The sequence below is a fragment of the Scyliorhinus torazame genome, chromosome 10 (genome assembly GCF_047496885.1).
Source record: "Scyliorhinus torazame isolate Kashiwa2021f chromosome 10, sScyTor2.1, whole genome shotgun sequence".
Taxonomy (NCBI): Eukaryota; Metazoa; Chordata; class Chondrichthyes; order Carcharhiniformes; family Scyliorhinidae; genus Scyliorhinus; species Scyliorhinus torazame.
In genome coordinates this window covers 39,743,495-39,764,366 of record NC_092716.1, presented here as the reverse complement: position 1 = coordinate 39,764,366, position 20,872 = coordinate 39,743,495, and the positions used below count along the sequence as shown (strand labels likewise).

At 49.1% G+C, this 20,872-nt stretch overlaps 1 protein-coding gene across 2 annotated transcripts in view; it reads right to left on the bottom strand.

The window, feature by feature from the left end:
- nfat5b (nuclear factor of activated T cells 5b) overlaps nt 1-20,872 on the bottom strand; it is a 373,902-nt gene that overhangs the window by 274,713 nt on the left and 78,317 nt on the right. The window contains exon 2 of one of the 2 annotated variants that reach the window (XM_072517959.1): nt 7,134-7,185. The exons of the other annotated variant lie outside the window; for it this stretch is intronic. Coding sequence (XP_072374060.1) covers nt 7,134-7,152 — 19 coding nt within the window. The 5' untranslated portion in view covers nt 7,153-7,185. The remainder of the gene's footprint in view (nt 1-7,133; nt 7,186-20,872) is intronic. 2 annotated transcript variants of the gene reach the window in all.

The following is a 20,872-nucleotide window of genomic DNA, read 5'->3' as shown; positions in this document are numbered from 1 at the left end:
GCACCCACGAGAACAGGCCTTATGCCCAATGTGGAAAGGAGGCCATTGGGGGAGGGACAATATCCCTTCAAACCCAAGGCTTGAGCAGGTGACCTTTGGGCTTCCCTAATTCTGGAACTCTTCCCTGCAGCCGCAAAACTGATGGCGGGCATGAAACAGTCATTGTGGTCATCGATTGCTCACGTCTTTCTATGTTACATTTATGTAGTGCCTTTCCAGGCTGTAATGCTTTTCAGCCAGTTAACTACAGTTGCAGTGTACTAATGGTTGTAATATTGGAAATGAGGTAACGAATCTGCTTACAGCAAGATCCCAAAACAGTAAAGTGATCAAGTTATTTATTTAAGAGCTGTTACGTGAGGGATAAATATTGACTGGGATACCAGAGAATTCCCTTGCTCTTCTTCCGAATGGTACTATGGGTTCTTTAATATCCATCTAATGGCATATTTGGTTCACTGGCCCAGATTTTGAGGACAGAGGTGCAATGATGCTCACTAATGAACATGAAGAAAGCTTCCCACAAAGATCTAGCAATCTCTTGTGGTGTGGACTTCCCCTTTCCCAACTTTGAATATGATGTCAAACCTATGAAATTGCAAGTGTTCACAGCAATTGTGATTGCTTACCCTGCTTGATGCTATCAATCAGAATGAAATATTCTCACAGAGAGCAAACCAAAAATAAAGTTCAGTAACTATCCTTCACTTTCAATTACATTTACAGAGAGAAAAATAAATGACTGAGATGCACATGGGATTAAGTAAAAGCTGAAATAAAACCTTATTAAGTTTATTACCATAATGACAAAATTTGACATGGTGCAACCTTGTTAAAATCTGTTCAACATTTAACAATAATTAGGAATTAATATTTGGACACTTGACAGATGTAAATAAACTAACATCTGAACTCTGATACCCGTTTGCTGACGTCAATTAGATATCAGAATCAGATATCCAAGGTTAAAAGCCACAAGCTGAAGTAGCAGGAACAAGGTTGCGTTGTTGGGCTGACTTCAACTCCAAAGACCAAAACAAACTTTGAAATGTTATTATTGATTCTTACAATGAATGTCCAGGATCATTTACTAGAACATATAGGTTTGTGACATTGCTGAATTAAATCTATTGCACCAAATGAAATTATAAAGTAACAATGTCAGGTATATGACATTGTGTGGTGAACACATTTGTTTTCGAGTCACCTTGAGGCCCAGGGCAAAAAGCACAAATTTAAACAGTATCGTGGAAAACAATAATGAACCAGGCTAATGAGATTAGTATTTAGTACATGAACAAAATCATAGCACAAATATTTTATCTCAAATAATGCACAATAAGCACATATTTCACGGTTTCAAAATAGACCAGACTTATAAGCCTAAGCAGCCCTCTACTATTCAATCTCCAAACATAAAAATTAAATTAAGTGGACTTCCAGGTGCGGTGATGACCAGCTAAGCCGCACGTTTCGGCAGCTCCCGTTGGAACGGACTTTTGGGCTCTTGATAAGAGCCCCAACGGCAATTTTAAACGGCCAAAATCACTGTGCGGTGAAATAGAAGGGAATCCCCCCGGACGTTGATGGACAAAGGAGAGGATAGCGGCAGGATTGCAGTGGATCCCTCGAAGCAGCGGCAAGGAAGGGAAGCTCGAAGCAAGATGGTGTCGGAAGATGGCAGTTCGATATGGGGCCCGGAGCAACAAGAGTTCCTGCGGCGCTGTGTGGAAGAGCTGAAGAAGGAGGTGTTGGCCCCGATGCTACAGGCGATTGAAGGGCTAAAGGAGGCGCAGAGGACCCAGGAGCTGGAGCTTCGGGTCGTGAAGTCAAAGGCTGCTGAAAATGAAGATGAAATTCAGGGCCTGGTGGTGAAGACAGAGATGCACGAGGCGCAGCACAAGAGGTGTGTGGAGAGGTTGGAAGCCCTGGAGAATAATTCGAGGAGGAATAATCTAAGAGTCTTAGGTCTTCCCGAGGGCGCAGAGGGGGCGGATGTCGGGGCTTATGTGAGCACGATGCTTCACTCGCTAATGGGATCGGAGGCCCCGACGGGCCCTTTGGAGATGGAGGGAGCTTATCGAGTTATGGCGCGAAGACCAAGGGCAGGAGAAATACCTCGAGCCATAGTGGTGAGGTTTCACCGCTATAATGACAGACAGATGGTCCTAAGATGGGCGAAGAAAACTTGGAGCTGCAGGTGGGAGAACGCGGTGATCCGCGTATACCAGGATTGGAGTGCGGAGGTGGCGAGAAGGAGGGCAAGTTTCAATCGGGCTAAGGCGGTGCTTCACAAAAAGGTGAAATTTGGAATGCTGCAACCGGCGAGACTGTGGGTCACATACCAAGGGAAGCACCACTACTTTGAGACGGCAGAAGAGGCGTGGACATTCATAGTGGACGAGAAGCTGGAATAGTATGGCGAGAGAAAGAGCTTCTGGGGCAAAGTGGTGGGGTGACTATGTGGGACGAGGAAGGGGGGGGGGGGATGATTTTTCAATTGTTAACTCTTTAATCCTGTAAATTTTCTCTCTTCCCCTCGTTTGGGGGGGGGGGGGGGGGGTATGAGGAACTGTGGGCGCCGGTGGGTAGGAAAGCGGGGCTGAGTGGGAAACGCGGGCCTCGGTCCCGCGCTATGGTAATTAAGGCGGGAACAGGGACGCAGGAAGGTGGGGGCCTCACACAGTGAGAGGCCAAGGGCAAACGGGGAAGCAGAGGTCAGCCAGAGTTCGCTGACTTCTGGGAGCAACATGGGGGGTGTAATTACGCTAGAGGGGGATCTAGCGGAGGGGGGGGGGGAGCTAACTGGGTTGCTGCTGCTAAGGGGAAGGGGGAGCTGTTATGGGGCAGGGTGGTCGAGGCGGGAGGGCACAGTCGGTGGGATATACGGGTACGTGGGAACCGGGTGAGGAGCTGGGGTAAAAAAGGGGATGGCTAGTCAACGGGGGGGGGGGGGGGGGGGGGGGGGGGGGAGAAAGAGCCCCCCAACCCGGTTGATCACGTGAAACGTGAGAGGGCTGAATGGCCCGATTAAAAGGGCGCGGGTACTCGCACACCTAAAGAAATTAAAGGCAGATGTGGTTATGTTGCAGGAGACGCACCTGAAATTGACAGATCAGGTCAGACTACGTAAAGGATGGGTGGGACAGGTGTTTCATTCGGGTTTGGATGCGAAGAATAGGGGGGTGGCTATTTTAGTGGGGAAACGGGTACTGTTTGAGGCAAAGACCTTAGCGGCGGACAGTGGGGGTAGATACTTGATGGTGAGTGGCAGACGGCAAGGGGAGGCGGTGGTCCTGGTGAACGTATACGCCCCGAACTGGGATGATGGAAACTTCATGAGGCATATGTTGGGGCGTATCCCGGACCTGGAGGCGGGAAAGTTGGTAATGGGGGGAGTTTTCAATACAGTGCTTGATCCAGGGCTGGACCGGTCGAGGTCCAGGACTGGGAGGAGGCCGGCAGCGGCCAAGGTGCTTAAGGACTTCATGGAGCAGATGGGAGGAGTAGATCCCTGGAGATTTATCAGACCGAGGAGTAAGAAGTTCTCATTCTTCTCCCATGTTCACAAGGTATATTCACGGATAGACTTTTTTGTCCTGGGAAGGGCACTGATTCCGAAGGTGACGGGGACAGAGTACACGGCCATAGCCATCTCGGACCACGCTCCACACTGGGTAGATCTGGAGGTAGGAGAGGAAAAGGAACAGCACCCATTCTGGAGAATGGATATGGGCCTGTTGGCGGATGAGGGGATATGTCTAAGGGTGAGGGGGTGTATCGAAAGGTACTTGGAGCTTAATGACAATGGAGAGGTTCAGGTGGGAGTGGTCTGGGAGGCGTTGAAGGCGGTGGTCAGAGGGGAATTGATATCCATAAAGGGCACATAAAGGGAAGCAAGAGAGTAAAGAAAGGGAGCGATTGCTGAAAGAACTTTTGAGGGTGGACAGGCAATATGCGGAGGCACCGGAGGAGGGACTGTACAGGGAAAGACAAAGGTTACATGTGGAATTTGACCTGCTGACCACGGGTAAGGCAGAGGCACAGTGGAGGAGGGCACAGAGAGTGCAGTATGAGTATGGAGAGAAGGCGAGTCGGTTACTGGCCCAACAATTGAGGAAGAGGGGAGCGGCGAGGGAGATAGGTGGGGTGAGGGATGAGGAGGGAGAGATGGAACGGGGAGCGGAGAGAGTGAATGGGGTGTTTAATACATTCTATGAGAGGTTGTATAAGGTTCAGCCCCCGGAAGGGAAGGAGGGAATGATGCATTTCCTGGATCAGGTGGAGGAACAGGAGAGGGCGGGGCTGGGAGCACAGATGGATGTGGAGGAGGTGGTAAAGGGGATTGGGAGCATGCAGGCGGGGAAGGCCCCGGGACCGGATGGGTTCCCGGTGGAATTTTATAGGAAATATATAGACCTACTGGCCCCACTCTTGACGAGAACCTTTAATGAGGCCAGGGAAAGGGGGAAGTTGCCGCCGACCATGTCGGAGGCGACAATATCGGTACTTTTGAAGAAGGATAAAGACCCGCTGCAGTGTGGGTCCTACAGGCCCATTTCCCTTTTGAATGTAGATGCTAAGCTCCTGGCCAAGGTAATGGCGATGAGGATAGAGGATTGTGTCCCGGGGGTGGTCCATGAGGATCAAACTGGGTTCGTTAAGGGGAGACAGCTGAACACAAACATACGGAGGCTGCTAGGGGTGATGATGATGCCCCCACCAGAGGGGGAGGCGGAGATAGTGGTGGCGATGGATGCCAAGAAAGCATTTGACAGGGTGGAGTGGGACTACCCAAGGGAAGTGTTGAGGAGATTTGGTTTTGGTGAAGGGTTCATTGGATGGGTACAGCTGCTATATAGGGCCCCGGTGGCAAGTGTGATCACGAACAGGCAGAGGTCTGACTACTTCCGTCTTTATAGAGGGACGAGGCAGGGGTGTCCCCTGTCTCCGTTACTGTTTGCATTGGTAATTGAGCCCCTGGCCATAGCACTGAGGGGCTCCAGGAAGTGGAGGGGAGTACTCAGGGGAGGAGAAGAACACCGGGTATCATTGTATGCAGATGATTTACTGTTGTATGTTGCGGACCCGGTGGAGGGGATGCCTGAGATAATGCAGACGCTCGGGGAGTTTGGGGAATTCTCGGGGTACAAATTGAACATGGGGAAGAGTGAGTTGTTTGTGGTACATCCGGGGGAGCAGAGCAGGGGAATAGAGGATTTACCGCTGAGGAGGGTAACAAGGGATTTCCGGTACTTGGGGATCCAGATAGCCAGGAGTTGGGGAACCTTACATAGGCTTAATTTAACACGATTGGTGGAACAGATGGAGGAGGATTTCAAGAGATGGGACATGGTGCCCCTGTCACTGGTGGGGAGGGTGCAGGCGGTCAAAATGGTAGTCCTCCCGAGATTCCTTTTTGTGTTTCAGTGCCTCCCGGTGATGGTCACGAAGGCTTTTTTCAAGAAGATCGAGAAAAGCGTCATGAGTTTTGTGTGGGCTGGGAAGACCCCGAGAGTGAGGAGGGGGTTCTTGCAGCGTAGCAGGGAGAGGGGGGGACTGGCACTACCGAGCTTAAGTGAGTACTATTGGGCCGCCAATATTTCAATGGTGTGTAAGTGGATGGGAGAAGGGGAGGGAGCAGCGTGGAAGAGATTGGAGATGGCGTCCTGCATAGGAACCAGCCTACAAGCACTGGTGACGGCACCGCTGCCGTTCTCCCCGAAGAAATACACCACAAGTCCAGTGGTGGTGGCAACACTGAAAATTTGGGGGCAGTGGAGACGGCATAGGGGAATGATGGGAGCCTCGGTGCGGTCCCCGATAAGAAATAATCATAGGTTTGTCCCGGGGAGAATAGATGGGGGATTTGGTGCATGGCAGAGAGCTGGGATTGTGCAACTGAGGGATCTGTTCCTGGACGGGACGTTTGCGAGTCTGGGAGCGCTGACGGAAAAATATGGGTTGCCCCAAGGGAATGAATTTCAATACATGCAACTGAGGGCTTTTGCGAGGCAACAGGTGAGGGAATTCCCGCAGCTCCCGACGCAGGAGATTCAGGATAGAGTGATCTCAGGGACATGGGTGGGGGATGGTAGGGTGTCAGATATATACAAGGAAATGAGAGATGAGGGGGAGAACATGGTGGATTAGCTGAAGGGAAAATGGGAGGAAGAGCTGGGGGAAGAGATTGAAGAGGGGCGGTGGGCAGATGCCCTATGCAGGGTAAACTCTTGGTCCTCATGCGCCAGGCTTAGCCTGATACAATTTAAGGTTTTGCACAGGGCACATATGACCTGGCTCAGTAAATTTTTCGGAGTAGAGGATAGGTGTGGGAGATGCTCGAGAAGCCCAGCAAACCACACCCACATGTTTTGGTCATGCCCGGCACTGCAGTTGTTCTGGGTGGGGGTGGCGAAGGTGCTTTCAAAGGTGGTGGGGGTCCAGGTCGAGCCAGTCTGGGGGCTGGCTATATTCGGGGTTGCAGAAGAGCCGGGAGTGCAGGAGGCGAGAGAGGCTGATGTTTTGGGCTTTGCGTCCCTAGTAGCCCGGCGAAGGATACTGGTTATGTGGAAGGAAGCCAAGCCTCCGGGCGTGGAGACCTGGATAAACGACATGGCAGGGTTTATAAAACTGGAAAGGATAAAGTTGCACTAAGGGGTTCAGCTCAGGGGTTCACCAGGCGGTGGCAACCGTTCATTAACTACCTCGCAGAACGATAAAGGAAATGGGAAGGTAACAGCAGCAACCCGGGGGGGGGGGGGTCAGGGGTGTTTTTGTAAAGATATTGGTACTTGGTTATGTATATTGAATTGCTGATTTTATTATTTGGGAGAGCTATTATTTTTGTTATGGCAGTTGCCATTTAGTTTATATATTATTTATTTATTTGTTAAAATACGGTCACGGTTATTTATATTGTTTTGCTGTTGTAAAAAGGGGAAAAACCTTTGTACTGTTTTGTTTGGCCGAAAAAGTTGAATAAAATATATTTTTTAAAAAATTTTTTTTTAATTAAATACTGATGCCAAGAAAAAGCTTTTCCCAATATGCTGTGGAAACATACTTCCAAGTACCATTAATGAAATATATCATCCAAGTGGTAATGGTATAACGTAAAATTATTCCCCTACCTTGCAAAATTGCCATCATCACCCATCTCCTCAGCTTGACTTGCCTGGCTAACTAAAAAAAAAAATCAATCAATCCCAGATTGAAATTTAACAATTGATCTAGCATCACTTGGTGCTTGCGAGAGGGAGTTCCACATAGAGTTGCTTGCTAATTTCATTATTGGATTCTCGGGTAATTTTTAGACTAATGTTCCCTAGCCCTAAACGCTCCAACTAGTGGAAATAAATAGATATTTTTCTATCTTATCGATTTCCCTTAATAGCCCAAACCACCTCTCTCTGTAACTTAATGCAATATATCCCCTTGTGGCATTCCGAATTGTTCATGAAGTGGTGTAACAGCTGAAGCATCTACTTGCTTGTATTCTAGTCGTCTAGGTACAAGAGGACGGCGAGGGAAGGCAGGAGAGCGGGAGCGCGCGAGAGAGAGAGAGACTCCTCAGTGCGTAGTGCGAGTAAGTGACCATTCTAAAGCTGGGAATGAGCCAGACATGAAATGAAAATGAAATGAAAATCACTTGTCACAAGTAGGCTTCAATGAAGTTACTGTGAAAAGCCCCTAGTCACCACATTCCGGCGCCTGTTCAGGGAGGCTGTTACGGGAATTGAACCGTGCTGCTGGCCTGCCTTGGTCTGCTTTCAAAGCCAGCTATTTAGCCCTGTGCTAAACAGCCCCTACAACCACACAATTTCACCTACTCACACACTATAGTCATTTTTATTAACTACTCTTTTGATCTATTGCTTTGATATTAATTTTTGCTCAGCAAATTGTTTATCTTTTTCACACATGTTTTTAAATTCATGTTTCCTTCTGAAATTTGCTCATCGGCCTGAGTGACAAAAAAATGGAAAGGTTGGACAAGCCTGTGTTACTATACAAGTTGTTATTGTTCCACGTCTCCCTCACCTCTCTCAATCCTTCCACTATTTGTGGTGCCAGACTGCCGGTTTGGATGAGCTGGAACTTCCTCCAGCTAAACATGTGGAAGACCAAAATTATCATATTTGGACCCCTGAATACACACCATACCTTTCCCCACCAACTACACCCCCACTCACTGGCCACCATCTTGGTGAACAACATTGAACATTGCTCACAACCTCAACATCGTACATGACCTTCAGAGCTCATTTTCTCCCCATCACAACGACGGATTTGATTCATTGTCACATGTACCGAAGTACAGTGAAAAGTATTTTTATGCGGCCAAAAGGGAACATACACAGTATGTACATAGTAGACAAAAAAAGAATAACCGACAGAAGATATTGACAAATGGTACATCGACAAACAGTGATTGGTTACAGTGCGGAACAAGAGGCAAACAAAGCAAATCCATGAGCAAGAGCAGCATAGGGCGTTGTGAAGTGTTCTTACAGGGAACAGATCAATCCGAGGGAGAGTCGTTGAGGAGTCTAGTAGCTGTGGGGAAGAAGCTGTTCCTATGTCTGGATGTGCAAGTCTTCAGACTTCTGTATATTCTGTCTGATGGAAGGGTCTGGAAGAAGGCAAAGCCTGGTTGGGAGGGCCTCTGATAATGTTGTCTGCCTCCCTGAGGCAGCGGGAGGTGTAGCCACAATCAATGAGGATGGCAAGCTTGTGTGATACATTGGGCTGAGTTCACCACACTGTAGTTTCTTGCGATCTTGGGCCGAGCAGTTGCCATACCAAGCTGGGATGCAGCTGGATAGGATGCTTTCTATGGCACATCTGTAAAAGTTTGAGAGTGTTGATGCTGACATGCCAATTTCTTTAACTTCCGTAGGAAGTAGAGACATTGTTGGACTTTCTTGACTGTTGCATCAAAGTGAGTGGACCAGGACAGACTGTTGGTGATGGTGTTCCCCAGGAACTTAAAGCCATCGACCATCTCCACTGTCTGCTATAATCTCTGACTTTTTATTCATTCGTCGAATGTGGGCACCGCTGACTAGCCAGCATTCATTTCCCATCCCGAATTGCTCTTGGATTAAGTGGTTTGCTCGGCCATTTCAGACGGACAGTTAAGAGTCAACCACATTGCTGTGGGTCTGGAGTCGCATATAGGCCAGGCAAGGTCAGGATGCAAATTTCACCCCTAACGATGGGTTTTTACTACAATCAACCATGGTCAAACCCAGGTCCCGAGATTTGGGTCTCTAGATTGAAAGGCCCCAAGGACCATAGGCTGCTCTCCCTTGTGAGAGAGAGCTGACTGGTGATGATTTAACCTCAGGGTCACCACTCCTCAAGCGAGGGGCAAGGTAGGGAAGGCAGGGCTTCATGCACAACTCAGCCAGTACTGGAATTGAAACCATGCTATTTGTGTTACTCCGCATTATAATCCAGCCGCCCAGTCAAATGAGCTGACTGACCCCCTCAGGTCCAGTGACAATACCACCTCCCCTCACACCTCTACTGTTCCCTCAGCTCCGAAACTGCCTGTTGTCAACTTCAGATTTAATTGCACTAATTGATTACATTGGCCAGCTGAGCAGCCCCACCACAAACTTGTGTATTTAAAACTCTGCTGCTGTATTGAAGTTAAAATTAATCCAAGTTCAAATTCTCATCCTTGTGTTTAAAGCCCCAACCCACCTGTAATTTCTTCCACCCCTGCAATCGCAACTTTTGTTCCTTTGACTCTAACCTCTTGCTCAATCCTCTTTCATCCCATGACTGGCAGCCATATCTTTAATTGTGCAGGTCCCACTCTTTTGAATCCACTCTCCACTTTCATCTCCTTTAGGACCCTCCATAAAGTCAACTTCTCTGATCAATTTTTGGTCACCCTACACCTCCCACCTTTTAAGTTCTCCTTCTTTGGCTCTGCTTTCTTTGTCACACCTGTGAAGCATTTTAGAATACTAACAGAATGTTGCACTGTCTTTCAAATGAGGTGTTAAACTAAGGTCCAATCTGTCCTCTCTGGCATACGATAGACCTCAAAAGCACTACTTAATAAGAGCTTTGGGGACTTCCGGGTGCGGCGATGACCAGCTGAGTCGCACGTTTCGGCAGCTCCCGGTGAAACGGACTTTTGGGCTCTTGATAGGAGCCCCAACGGCAATTTTGACGGCTAAAAACACTGTGCGGTAAACCAGAAGGGAATCCCCCCTGGATACGGATGAAAAAAGGAGAAAGTGGCCGGATTGCAGTGGATCCTGGCAAGGAAGGCAAGCAAAAACCAAGATGGCGTCGGAAGGTGGCAGTTTAACATGGGGCCCTGAACAACAAGAGTTCTTGAAATGCTGTGTGGAAGAGCTCAAAAAGGAAATGAAGAAAGAGCTGTTGGCCCCGATACTACAGGCGATCGAAGGGCTAAAGGAGGAACAAAAGACCCAGGAGAGGGAGCTTCGGGTCGTGAAGGCAAAGGCAGCCGAGAATAAGGACGACATACAGGGCCTGGTGGTGAAGACGGAGACGCATGAGGCACATCAGAAACGATGTGTGGAAAGGTTGGAGGCACTGGAGAACAACGCAAGGAGGAACAACCTGAGGATTCTTGGTCTTCCTGAAGGTGTGGAGGGAGCGGACGTCGGGGCATATGTGAGCACGATGCTGCACTCGTTAATGGGAGCGGAGGCCCCGACGGGTCCATTGGAGGTGGAGGGAGCATACAGAGTGATGGCGCGAGGGCCGAGAGCAGGAGAAATTCCCAGAGCCATAGTGGTGAGATTCCTCCGTTTTAAGGATAGAGAAATGGTCCTTAGATGGGCAAAGAAAACTCGGAGCAGTAAATGGGAGAACGCGGTGATCCGCGTTTATCAAGACTGGAGTGCGGAGGTGGCGAGAAGGAGGGCGAGCTTTAATCGGGCCAAGGCGGTGCTTCATAAAAAGAAGATAAAATTTGGAATGCTGCAACCGGCAAGACTGTGGGTCACATATCGAGGGAGGCACCACTACTTTGAGATGGCGGATGAAGCGTGGACTTGTATTGTGGAAGAAAAACTGGAATGAGCGGGTTATTAAAAAGAACGTTTGAACAAAGTGGTGGGGCGAATGTGGGGGGCAAAGAGGGGGGTTAAAAAGGGGGGAAAGAGGAGTTTTATGTACTAATCCTGCGATGTGGTAACTTTTCTCTCTCCCACAGGTGGTGATGGGGGGAGGAGGGGAGGTGGAGGAGATGGGGCGTTGGCCATTGGGGGCGGGGCCAAGGGAGAAGCGCGGGCTTGGTTCCCGCGCTATGATAATCATGGCGGGAATAGAGAAGCAGGAAGGAGGGGGCGTCGCACGGTGCGAGCCGAGGTCACGGGGGAAGCCGAGGTCGGTCAGAGTTTGCTGACTTCTGGGAGCAACATGGGGGGAGTAATTACGCTAGCGGGGGATCTAGCGGGGGGGGTGGGAGGGGGGAATTACTGGGTTGCTGCTGCTGGGGAGAGGGGGGAGCTGGTATGGGAGGGGATGGGCGGGGGGGCACCGCCTGGGGGAGATACAGCTGCGTGGGAACCGGGTGAGGAGCTGGAAAAAGGTGATGGCTAATCGACAAGGGGGGGGGGGGTAGGAAGCCCCCCAACCCGGCTGATCACGTGGAACGTGAGAGGGCTGAACGGGCCGATAGAGGGCACGGGTACTCGCACACCTTAAGAAACTTAAGGCAGATGTGGTTATGTTACAGGAAACGCACCTGAAACTGATAGACCAGGTTAGGCTACGCAAAGGGTGGGTGGGGCAGGTGTTCCATTCGGGGCTAGATGCGAAAAACAGGGGGGTGGCTATATTAGTGGGGAAGCGGGTAATGTTCGAGGCAAAGACTATAGTGGCGGATAACGGGGGCAGATACGTGATGGTGAGTGGCAAACTACAGGGGGAGACGGTGGTTTTGGTAAACGTATATGCCCCGAACTGGGATGATGCCAATTTTATGAGGCGGATGCTAGGACGCATTCCGGACCTAGAGATGGGAAAGCTGATAATGGGGGGAGATTTTAATACGGTGTTGGAACCAGGGCTGGATAGGTCGAAGTCCAGGACTGGAAGGAGGCCGGCAGCAGCCAAGGTACTTAAAGATTTTATGGAGCAGATGGGAGGTGTAGACCCGTGGAGATTTAGCAGACCTAGGAGTAAGGAGTTCTCGTTTTTCTCCTATGTCCATAAAGTCTACTCGCGAATAGACTTTTTTGTGCTGGGAAGGGCGTTGATCCCGAAGGTGAGGGGAACGGAGTATACGGCTATAGCCATTTTGTATCACGCTCCACACTGGGTAGACTTGGAGATAGGGGAGGAAACAGGAGGGCGCCCACCCTGGAGAATGGACATGGGACTAATGGCAGATGAGGGGGTGTGTCTAAGGGTGAGGGGGTGCATTGAAAAGTACCTGGAACTCAATGATAATGGGGAGGTCCAGGTGGGAGTGTTCTGGGAGGCGTTGAAGGCGGTGGTTAGAGGGGAGCTGATATCAATAAGGGCACATAAAGGGAAGCAGGAGAGTAAGGAGTGGGAGCGGTTGCTGCAAGAACTTTTGAGGGTGGACAGACAATATGCGGAAGCACCGGAGGAGGGACTGTACAGGGAAAGGCAAAGGCTACATGTAGAATTTGACTTGCTGACTACGGGCACTGCAGAGGCACAATGGAGGAAGGCACAGGGTGTACAGTACGAATATGGGGAGAAGGCGAGCAGGTTGCTGGCACACCAATTGAGGAAAAGGGGAGCAGCGAGGGAAATAGGGGGAGTGAGGGATGAGGAAGGAGAGATGGAGCGGGGAGCGGAGAGAGTGAATGGAGTGTTCAAGACATTTTATAAAAAATTATATGAAGCTCAACCCCCGGATGGGAGGGAGAGAATGATGGGCTTCTTGGATCGGCTGGAATTTCCCAAGATGGAAGAGCAGGAAAGGGTGGGACTGGGAGCACAGATCGAGGTAGAAGAAGTGGTGAAAGGAATTAGGAGCATGCAGGCGGGAAAGGCCCCGGGACCGGATGGATTCCCAGTCAAATATTATAGAAAATATGTGGACTTGCTCGCCCCGGTATTGACGAGGACCTTTAATGAGTTAAAGGAAAGGGGACAACTGCCCCCGACTATGTTTGAAGCAACGATATCGCTTCTCTTAAAGAAGGAAAAGGACCCGCTACAATGCGGGTCCTATAGACCTATTTCCCTCCTAAATGTAGATGCCAAGATCCTGGCCAAGGTAATGGCAATGAGAATAGAGGAATGTGTCCCGGGGGTGGTCCACGAGGACCAAACTGGGTTTGTGAAGGGGAGACAGCTGAACACGAATATACGGAGGCTGTTAGGGGTAATGATGATGGCCCCACCAGAGGGGGAAACGGAGATAGTAGTGGCGATGGATGCCGAGAAAGCATTTGATAGAGTGGAGTGGGATTATTTGTGGGAGGTGTTGAGGAGATTTGGTTTTGGAGAGGGGTATGTTAGATGGGTGCAGCTGTTGTATAGAGCCCCAATGGCGAGCGTGGTCACGAATGGACGGGGATCTGCATATTTTCGGCTCCATAGAGGGACAAGGCAGGGATGCCCTCTGTCCCCATTATTGTTTGCACTGGCGATTGAGCCCCTGGCGATAGCGTTGAGGGGTTCCAAGAAGTGGAGGGGAGTACTTAGGGGAGGAGAAGAACACCGGGTATCTTTGTATGCAGACGATTTGCTACTATACGTGGCAGACCCGGCGGAGGGGATGCCAGAAATAATGCGGATACTTGGGGAGTTTGGGGATTTTTCAGGGTATAAATTGAACATGGGGAAAAGTGAGTTGTTTGTGGTGCATCCAGGGGAGCAGAGTAGAGAAATAGAGGACCTACCGTTGAGGAAGGTAACAAGGGACTTTCGTTACCTGGGGATCCAGATAGCCAAGAATTGGGGCACATTGCATAGGTTAAATTTAAAGCGGTTGGTGGAACAAATGGAGGAGGATTTCAAGAGATGGGATATGGTATCCCTGTCACTGGCAGGGAGGGTGCAGGCAGTTAAGATGGTGGTCCTCCAGAGATTCCTCTTTGTGTTTCAGTGCCTCCCGGTGGTGATCACGAAGGCTTTTTTTAAAAGGATTGAAAAGAGCATCATGGGTTTTGTGTGGGCCGGGAAGACCCCGAGAGTGAGGAAGGGATTCTTACAGCGTAGCAGGGATAGGGGGGGGCTGGCACTACCGAGCCTAAGTGAGTATTATTGGGCCGCTAATATTTCAATGGTGAGTAAGTGGATGGGAGAGGAGGGAGCGGCGTGGAAGAGATTAGAGAGGGCGTCCTGTAGGGGGACTAGCCTACAGGCTATGGTGACAGCCCCATTGCCGTTCTCACCGAGGAACTACACCACAAGCCCGGTGGTGGTGGCTACGCTGAAGATTTGGGGACAGTGGAGACGGCATAGGGGAAAGACTGGAGCCTTGGGGGGGTCCCCGATAAGAAACAACCATAGGTTTGCCCCGGGGGGAATGGATGGGGGATATGGAATGTGGCAAAGAGCAGGAATAACGCAACTGAAAGATCTGTTTGTGGATGGGAAGTTCGCGAGTCTGGGAGCACTGACCGAGAAATATGGGTTGCCCCAAGGGAATGCATTCAGGTATATGCAACTGAGGGCTTTTGCGAGGCAACAGGTGAGGGAATTCCCGCAGCTCCCGACACAAGAGGTGCAGGACAGAGTGATCTCAAAGACATGGGTGGGGGATGGTAAGGTGTCAGATATATATAGGGAATTGAGGGACGAAGGGGAGACTATGGTAGATGAACTAAAAGGGAAATGGGAAGAAGAGCTGGGGGAGGAGATCGAGGAGGGGCTGTGGGCAGATTCCCTAAGCAGGGTAAACTCGTCGTCCTCGTGTGCCAGGCTAAGCCTGATTCAGTTTAAGGTATTACACAGGGCGCATATGACTGGAGCATGGCTCAGTAAATTTTTTGGGGTGGAGGATAGGTGTGCGAGGTGCTCGAGAAGCCCAGCGAATCATACCCATATGTTTTGGTCATGCCCGACACTACAGGGGTTTCGGATGGGGGTGACAAAGGTGCTTTCAAAAGTGGTAGGGGTCCGGGTCGAACCAAGCTGGGGGTTGGCTATATTTGGGGTTGCACAAGAGCCGGGAGTGCAGGAGGCGAGAGAGGCCGATGTTTTGGCCTTTGCGTCCCTAGTAGCCCGGCGCAGGATATTGCTAATGTGGAAAGAAGCCAAGCCCCCGGGGGTGGAGACCTGGATAAATGACATGGCGGGGTTTATAAAGCTAGAGCGGATTAAGTTCGTCCTAAGGGGGTCGGCTCAAGGGTTCACCAGGCGGTGGCAACCGTTCGTCAAATACCTCGCAGAAAGATAGATGGAATGGAAAAAAGTCGGCGGCAGCAGCAGCCCAGGATCGGGGGGGGGGGGGGGGGGGGGGGGGGGGGGGGGGGGAGAAGAGGAGGAACCAGAAGGACTCTCAGGGCTGTTAATATATACTGTATAATATGTATAGGTCGTTGCTACAGATAATTATATATTGGACTGTTAAATTATATTTTTGGAGAGTGTTACTTGTGATAAGGCAGTTGCCAATTTGGGTTAGTTTTCATTTTTGTTATTTATTATTTATTCATTTTTTTGTTTATAAAATAGGTCATTGTTATTTGTGTTGTTATAATATTGTGTAAAGGATGCACAATGCACTGTGTTGGTTGACCAAAAATTTTCAATAAAATATTTATTTTAAAAAAAAGGAAGAGCTTTGGGGACACCATGTGGGAGAGGATGGAGGCAAGTTCATGTAGTGGATTGAGCCTTTGGGCCCCAGTAACGACATGGTTCTCCAACGAGATATATCTCAAACCCAAGATATGGACGCAGTTCAGACAACATTCTAAGCTGAGTGCCATGCCATTATTGGCTCCTATTAACGGTAACCATTTGTTTCCATCATTAGGTTTGGATTCAATTTCTACGGTGTGGAAAGGTAAGGGGCTAGAGTGCTTCAGAGAACTGTTCATAGATGGACGGTTCGCCAGTTGGAAAGAATTTGCGATGAAATCCCAACTATCAGGTCACACCTATTTTGATATTTTCAATTGCGCGAATTAGCCCCTGGGGCCTGCCCTGCGTTGTCAAGAACTTGGATTGGGGGGGGGGGGTTCCACAGAATATCTCACTGGAATCTTCAACGCTTGATCGGGTGAAGGGGACATGGGAGGAAGAGTTGGGACCCATCTTAGATGAGGATGTGTGGAATGAGGCCTTTCGTAGGGCAAATTCCACCTCACCCTGCGTGCAGCTCAGCCTCATCCAACTCAAGGTGGTTCATAAGAGCTCATCTAACCAAAAGTAGGATGAGCAGGTTCTTTGATGGGAGTGGAGGACAGATGCTGGCAATGCTCACATGGGCCCACCAACCATACCCACATGTTCTGGTCTTGTCCAAAGATGGTGAGCTTTTGTGTCGCCTTCTTTAGCACCATGGCTTGACATTGATCTGCAGCCTTGTCCGCTGGTGGCCATTTTAGGGATGTCGCACTCGCCGTGGCTGCAGACCAGGGTGAGGGCGAATGCACTCGCCTTTGCCTCACTGATAGCTTAAAGGCGAGTTCTGCTGGGATGGAGAGCATCCGTTCCACCTAGTGCCTCAGCCTTTTTATTCCTGGAGACAGTCAAGTACACTATCAGGGGGTTCGTGGAGGGATTCTACCTGAGATGACAGCCATTTAGCTATCACTTCAAAGAGTTAATTACCAACAGCTGTTGGGGGTGGGGGAGAGATTTGGATGTAACGTTTATTGCGTATTTTTTCTATATCTCTACTTTGTGTGTTGTTAACGCGACAATTGTATCACGTACAAATAATTTTCGCAGTTCGTGTTTGTTAAATATGAAATGTTCAATAAAATATTTTTTTTAAAGTTTTGGAGGTTTCCCCATGTCTTGGATAATCTTTACCCTTGAACCTACATCACTGCAACAAATTATCTAAACACCCATCTTATTGCCTGTTAGTCATGGCTGTGCATAAATTGGATGCCTACAATTCAAGAGTGACTAAGTTTCAAAAGCACTTCATTGTTGTGAACCACTTAAGAACATCTTGAGGACATGAAAACTATACAAATGAAAATTAATGATTTCTTTCTATGGATCAGCACTTACTGAAGTAAATTATAGAGTAGCCTGAATTTGCATTTCAACATAACTTGCATTATGGCTGAAAAAATAATTTCCATAGTTGAGAATTTGTATTAAAAAATTCAAATCAATGGTCAAACAGCATATAACCAAGGGTCCTGGATGATAATAAGGTGATGGCTTCGAACTATTTTGCAGTAAGAATATTTTAGTTCAAATCGAACTCGTGCATCTTTTATAAAAATACACTGAATGATACAATGCGCACCCAAAAATATTTTTTTAAATATTCTTGTAAAACAGTACCTTCTTGCCCTAAAGAAATCTCAAAATGATAAGTTACAATTAAAATAAGTCAGTATTTTGCACAATACCCATCAAGGATGCATGTACGCAGAACTTTCACAAAGTTCATTGCAGAGTATGATGGCAACATGGTTGCCATGTTGGTTATGTTAAGTCCTTACTTAAAGTTGCGGCTGCATTCCGAAAAATCACAACTTTAAGTGATTCCAACGGGAACCAATGTTTCAATGTTAAAACTACGTTAGGTTCTGGAGTACAATCCTTATCAAAAAAGAATTAAAACTTTTTTAGCCTCCAAGTTGAAATATTGTAAATGAAAAATTCTGAGAGTGGTAAATTAAATAACTTTTTAAATAAAAGAAAAATAAATATAAAAAGAAAATACAACTTTTTACTACGTACTGTACCTCCCGTTTGCCATGGATCTTATTTTCAACAGACACCCCCCACCCCCTCCCTAGCAGCAGCAGCCACTTCCCTGCCCACCCAACCCCTCCCACATACCCCTACCCCCAAGAGCGGCAGCCTCTTCCACTTTTCCACCTCCTCCTGCAGAGCAGCCGCCCACCCACCTCCCCCAAACCCTGGCTCTTTCCAGAGTATCAGCCTCTTTCCCCTGCCACCCGCTCCTCGACAGTAGCTGCTTCTTTCATAAGGACCGCAAGGGTCCTTTTCTTTTAGGACCTTTTCGGGGTCCTTATCCTTTTCTTAACAACGAGATGGATGCCAGTCCCATCATCTCCGGGACTACCCCCCCAACCACAGCACCGTTGAACATCTCCACCAATAGCGGCACAAGCCTATCCACAAACTTTTTATAAAACTCCCCCGGGAATCAATCCAGCCCCAGTTCCTTGACCATTTGCATCTTCCCATCGCCGCCTGAACCTCCTCCACCTCCACTGGCTCTTCCAGCCCTGCCCCCTCTTCCTCTCCTACCCCCCCCCCCCCCCCCCCCCCCCCCCCCCCCCCCCCCCCACACCTTCAAAAAATAAAAAATCCCTCATATCTGACTCATCCCCAGGGGCTCCAACCTTTACAATTTTTTAAGAAAACTCCCCAAATGCCTTGTTCAGACTTCGGCACCACCAACAACTCCCCTGCCCCATCCCGGACCTGAGCAATCTCCCACACTGCTGCCTGCCAGCGGGGCTGGCATGCCAGCAAGTGACTGGCCTTCTCCCGAAATTAATATACTTTCCCCTTCGCCTCCCCTTAACTGCCAAACTGCCTTCCCTATGGACAGACAGTCAAACCGTGCCTGCAATGCCTTCCCCCTCACCAGGATCCTCAGCATACTTCCCATCCATTTCTAGAATTGCCTCCACCAGCTGCTGCCGCTCCTCTGTCTCCCTGTCCACCTGAGCCTCAAGATGATCTCGCCCCTCACTACCACCTTTAGCCTCTCCCAGACCACTGACGGCGAGACCTCCCCGTTTCTGTTAAACCCCACATAGTCATTAATCCCCTTCCTAATCTTTACACAAATGTTTTGGATCCACCAGCAGCCCCACATCCACCTCCACGTTGGCCTCTGTGCTGGCCCCTTCTCCAGGACCACATGCACCTAAGATAAGAATCATTGAATGTTCCGCTTTCCTTACCCCCGACAAGTCCTTCTCACAGAATTAACTGGTGTGTATCCAAATTTGGTATGGCAGCCACCATCCTCTTCATGAACCCCACATCATTCCAATTTGGGGCATACGCAATAATCAACACCACCAGCCTCCCCACCAAAGAATCCGTTAATGTGATTTACCTGTCCCTCTGGTCTGCCACCACCTTCTCCAACTGAAACCTCAATCTCTTATCCACCAGTATCGCTGCCACCACCACCAAAGCCCCCCAGCCCACCCCTCACATGGTCCTAGAGAGAAACAAAGTTAACATTTCAGATCAACAACCCATCATCAGAATTGGAAAAAGTTTGAAACCGGTTAGCCGGAAGATCACGCCCATAACTACCTGATGAAGGTCATGGGTCCGAAGTGCTTCCACCACACACCACCCCACAAAATATCTTGATGAGTTATCTTAAATATTTACATTTTAAAAATCAGATCCTGAAAATATTCAGATTGTATAAAAGTCAATTGTCCACCACCAATGAATCCACCATTGCAGTCTAACTAATTTAATCAGAGTGGATGTTGACAAATACAGTAAGAAAGATGATGCTTGGGTGGTTTGTAGTTTTAATTTAAATGTGTTCTCAGGATGTGAATGACACTGGAAAAAATGATTCCTTATCCCTCATTGCCTTTATAACGTAGTAGCGGATCTCCTTGAATCACTGAAACCCTTGTGAAGATGGTGTCCCCAAAATAGTGGTAAATGCTTGAATTCTGACTCAGATTAAGGAGGAACAGTGCTGTGCATCAAAGACTGAATAGTTTTTGGGTGAAAGGGAACTTGGAGGTGAAGATAATAAAAGCAAAAAATTGTGAGAGTGAGAAACAGAGTTACTGGGTGAAATTCTCCCAACACAAGTGTCATTTTGGGCGGACGTCGCAGGGTGATTCGCACCGGGTGTATGGGTGCAATCCAGATCACAATTCAGCCATAGTAAAGTCATTTTTTTGGAGCTTGGGGAAATTTGGACTGAAATTTTGTTTGTCGAGTGGGGAGCTGAAGAAGCTGGCAAGACCAGCTCCTCAGTGGTCAAAGTGCCCTTTTTAAAGGGCCCAAGTTTCAGAAGTTACATTGTTGCAACCCCCACAGACATGGTCACCCCCCCCCCTACAGATATGGGTAACCCCCTCCACCCAGCCCCACATCACTAAATGTCCATGTTTAAACCCCACCACCCTCCCACACCATGCAGACGCAAGGGTGACCCGGCCCCACACCCCCTCCATCCTCATAGGCATTGGGGCATCATCCCCCCCCCCCCATGCCCCCCACCCCCCGAAGAAAGCATACCCTTCTATGGGGCTGCTGAGGGTTTCCAAATTTTAAGGCCACCCCCCCCCCCAACTTTGTCCCCCCCTTCCATCCACCACATCATCCCTTCATACCCACTCCACCCTTCATGCACCCCTGAAGGACTCTCCCCTTTATCCACCCACTTCACCCCTCTTTCTATGGGCATGGCCCCTCTAGCCCCACTCCTTGGCACCTGGGCAGAGCCAACCTGGCAGTATAGATTGGGTACAGCCTGGGTGCACGCAGCCCAGGTGCCAGGCACAATGCCAAGGCCCTGTATCCAATCACACGTAGGCCCCAATCATCTCCAAGCATTCCCCCCAGCCCCCGGCGTGGCCTTCACGTCTGGTTTCAGTTATTGGAAACCGGTATAGATTGGCATCACGCTATGCCTCTGGGGTCGGTGAATCCTGGGAGCCGGAGACTCCAACCTCGAACGGACTGTACATAAGTTCTACATATCATTTACATATACTGATCTGGATCA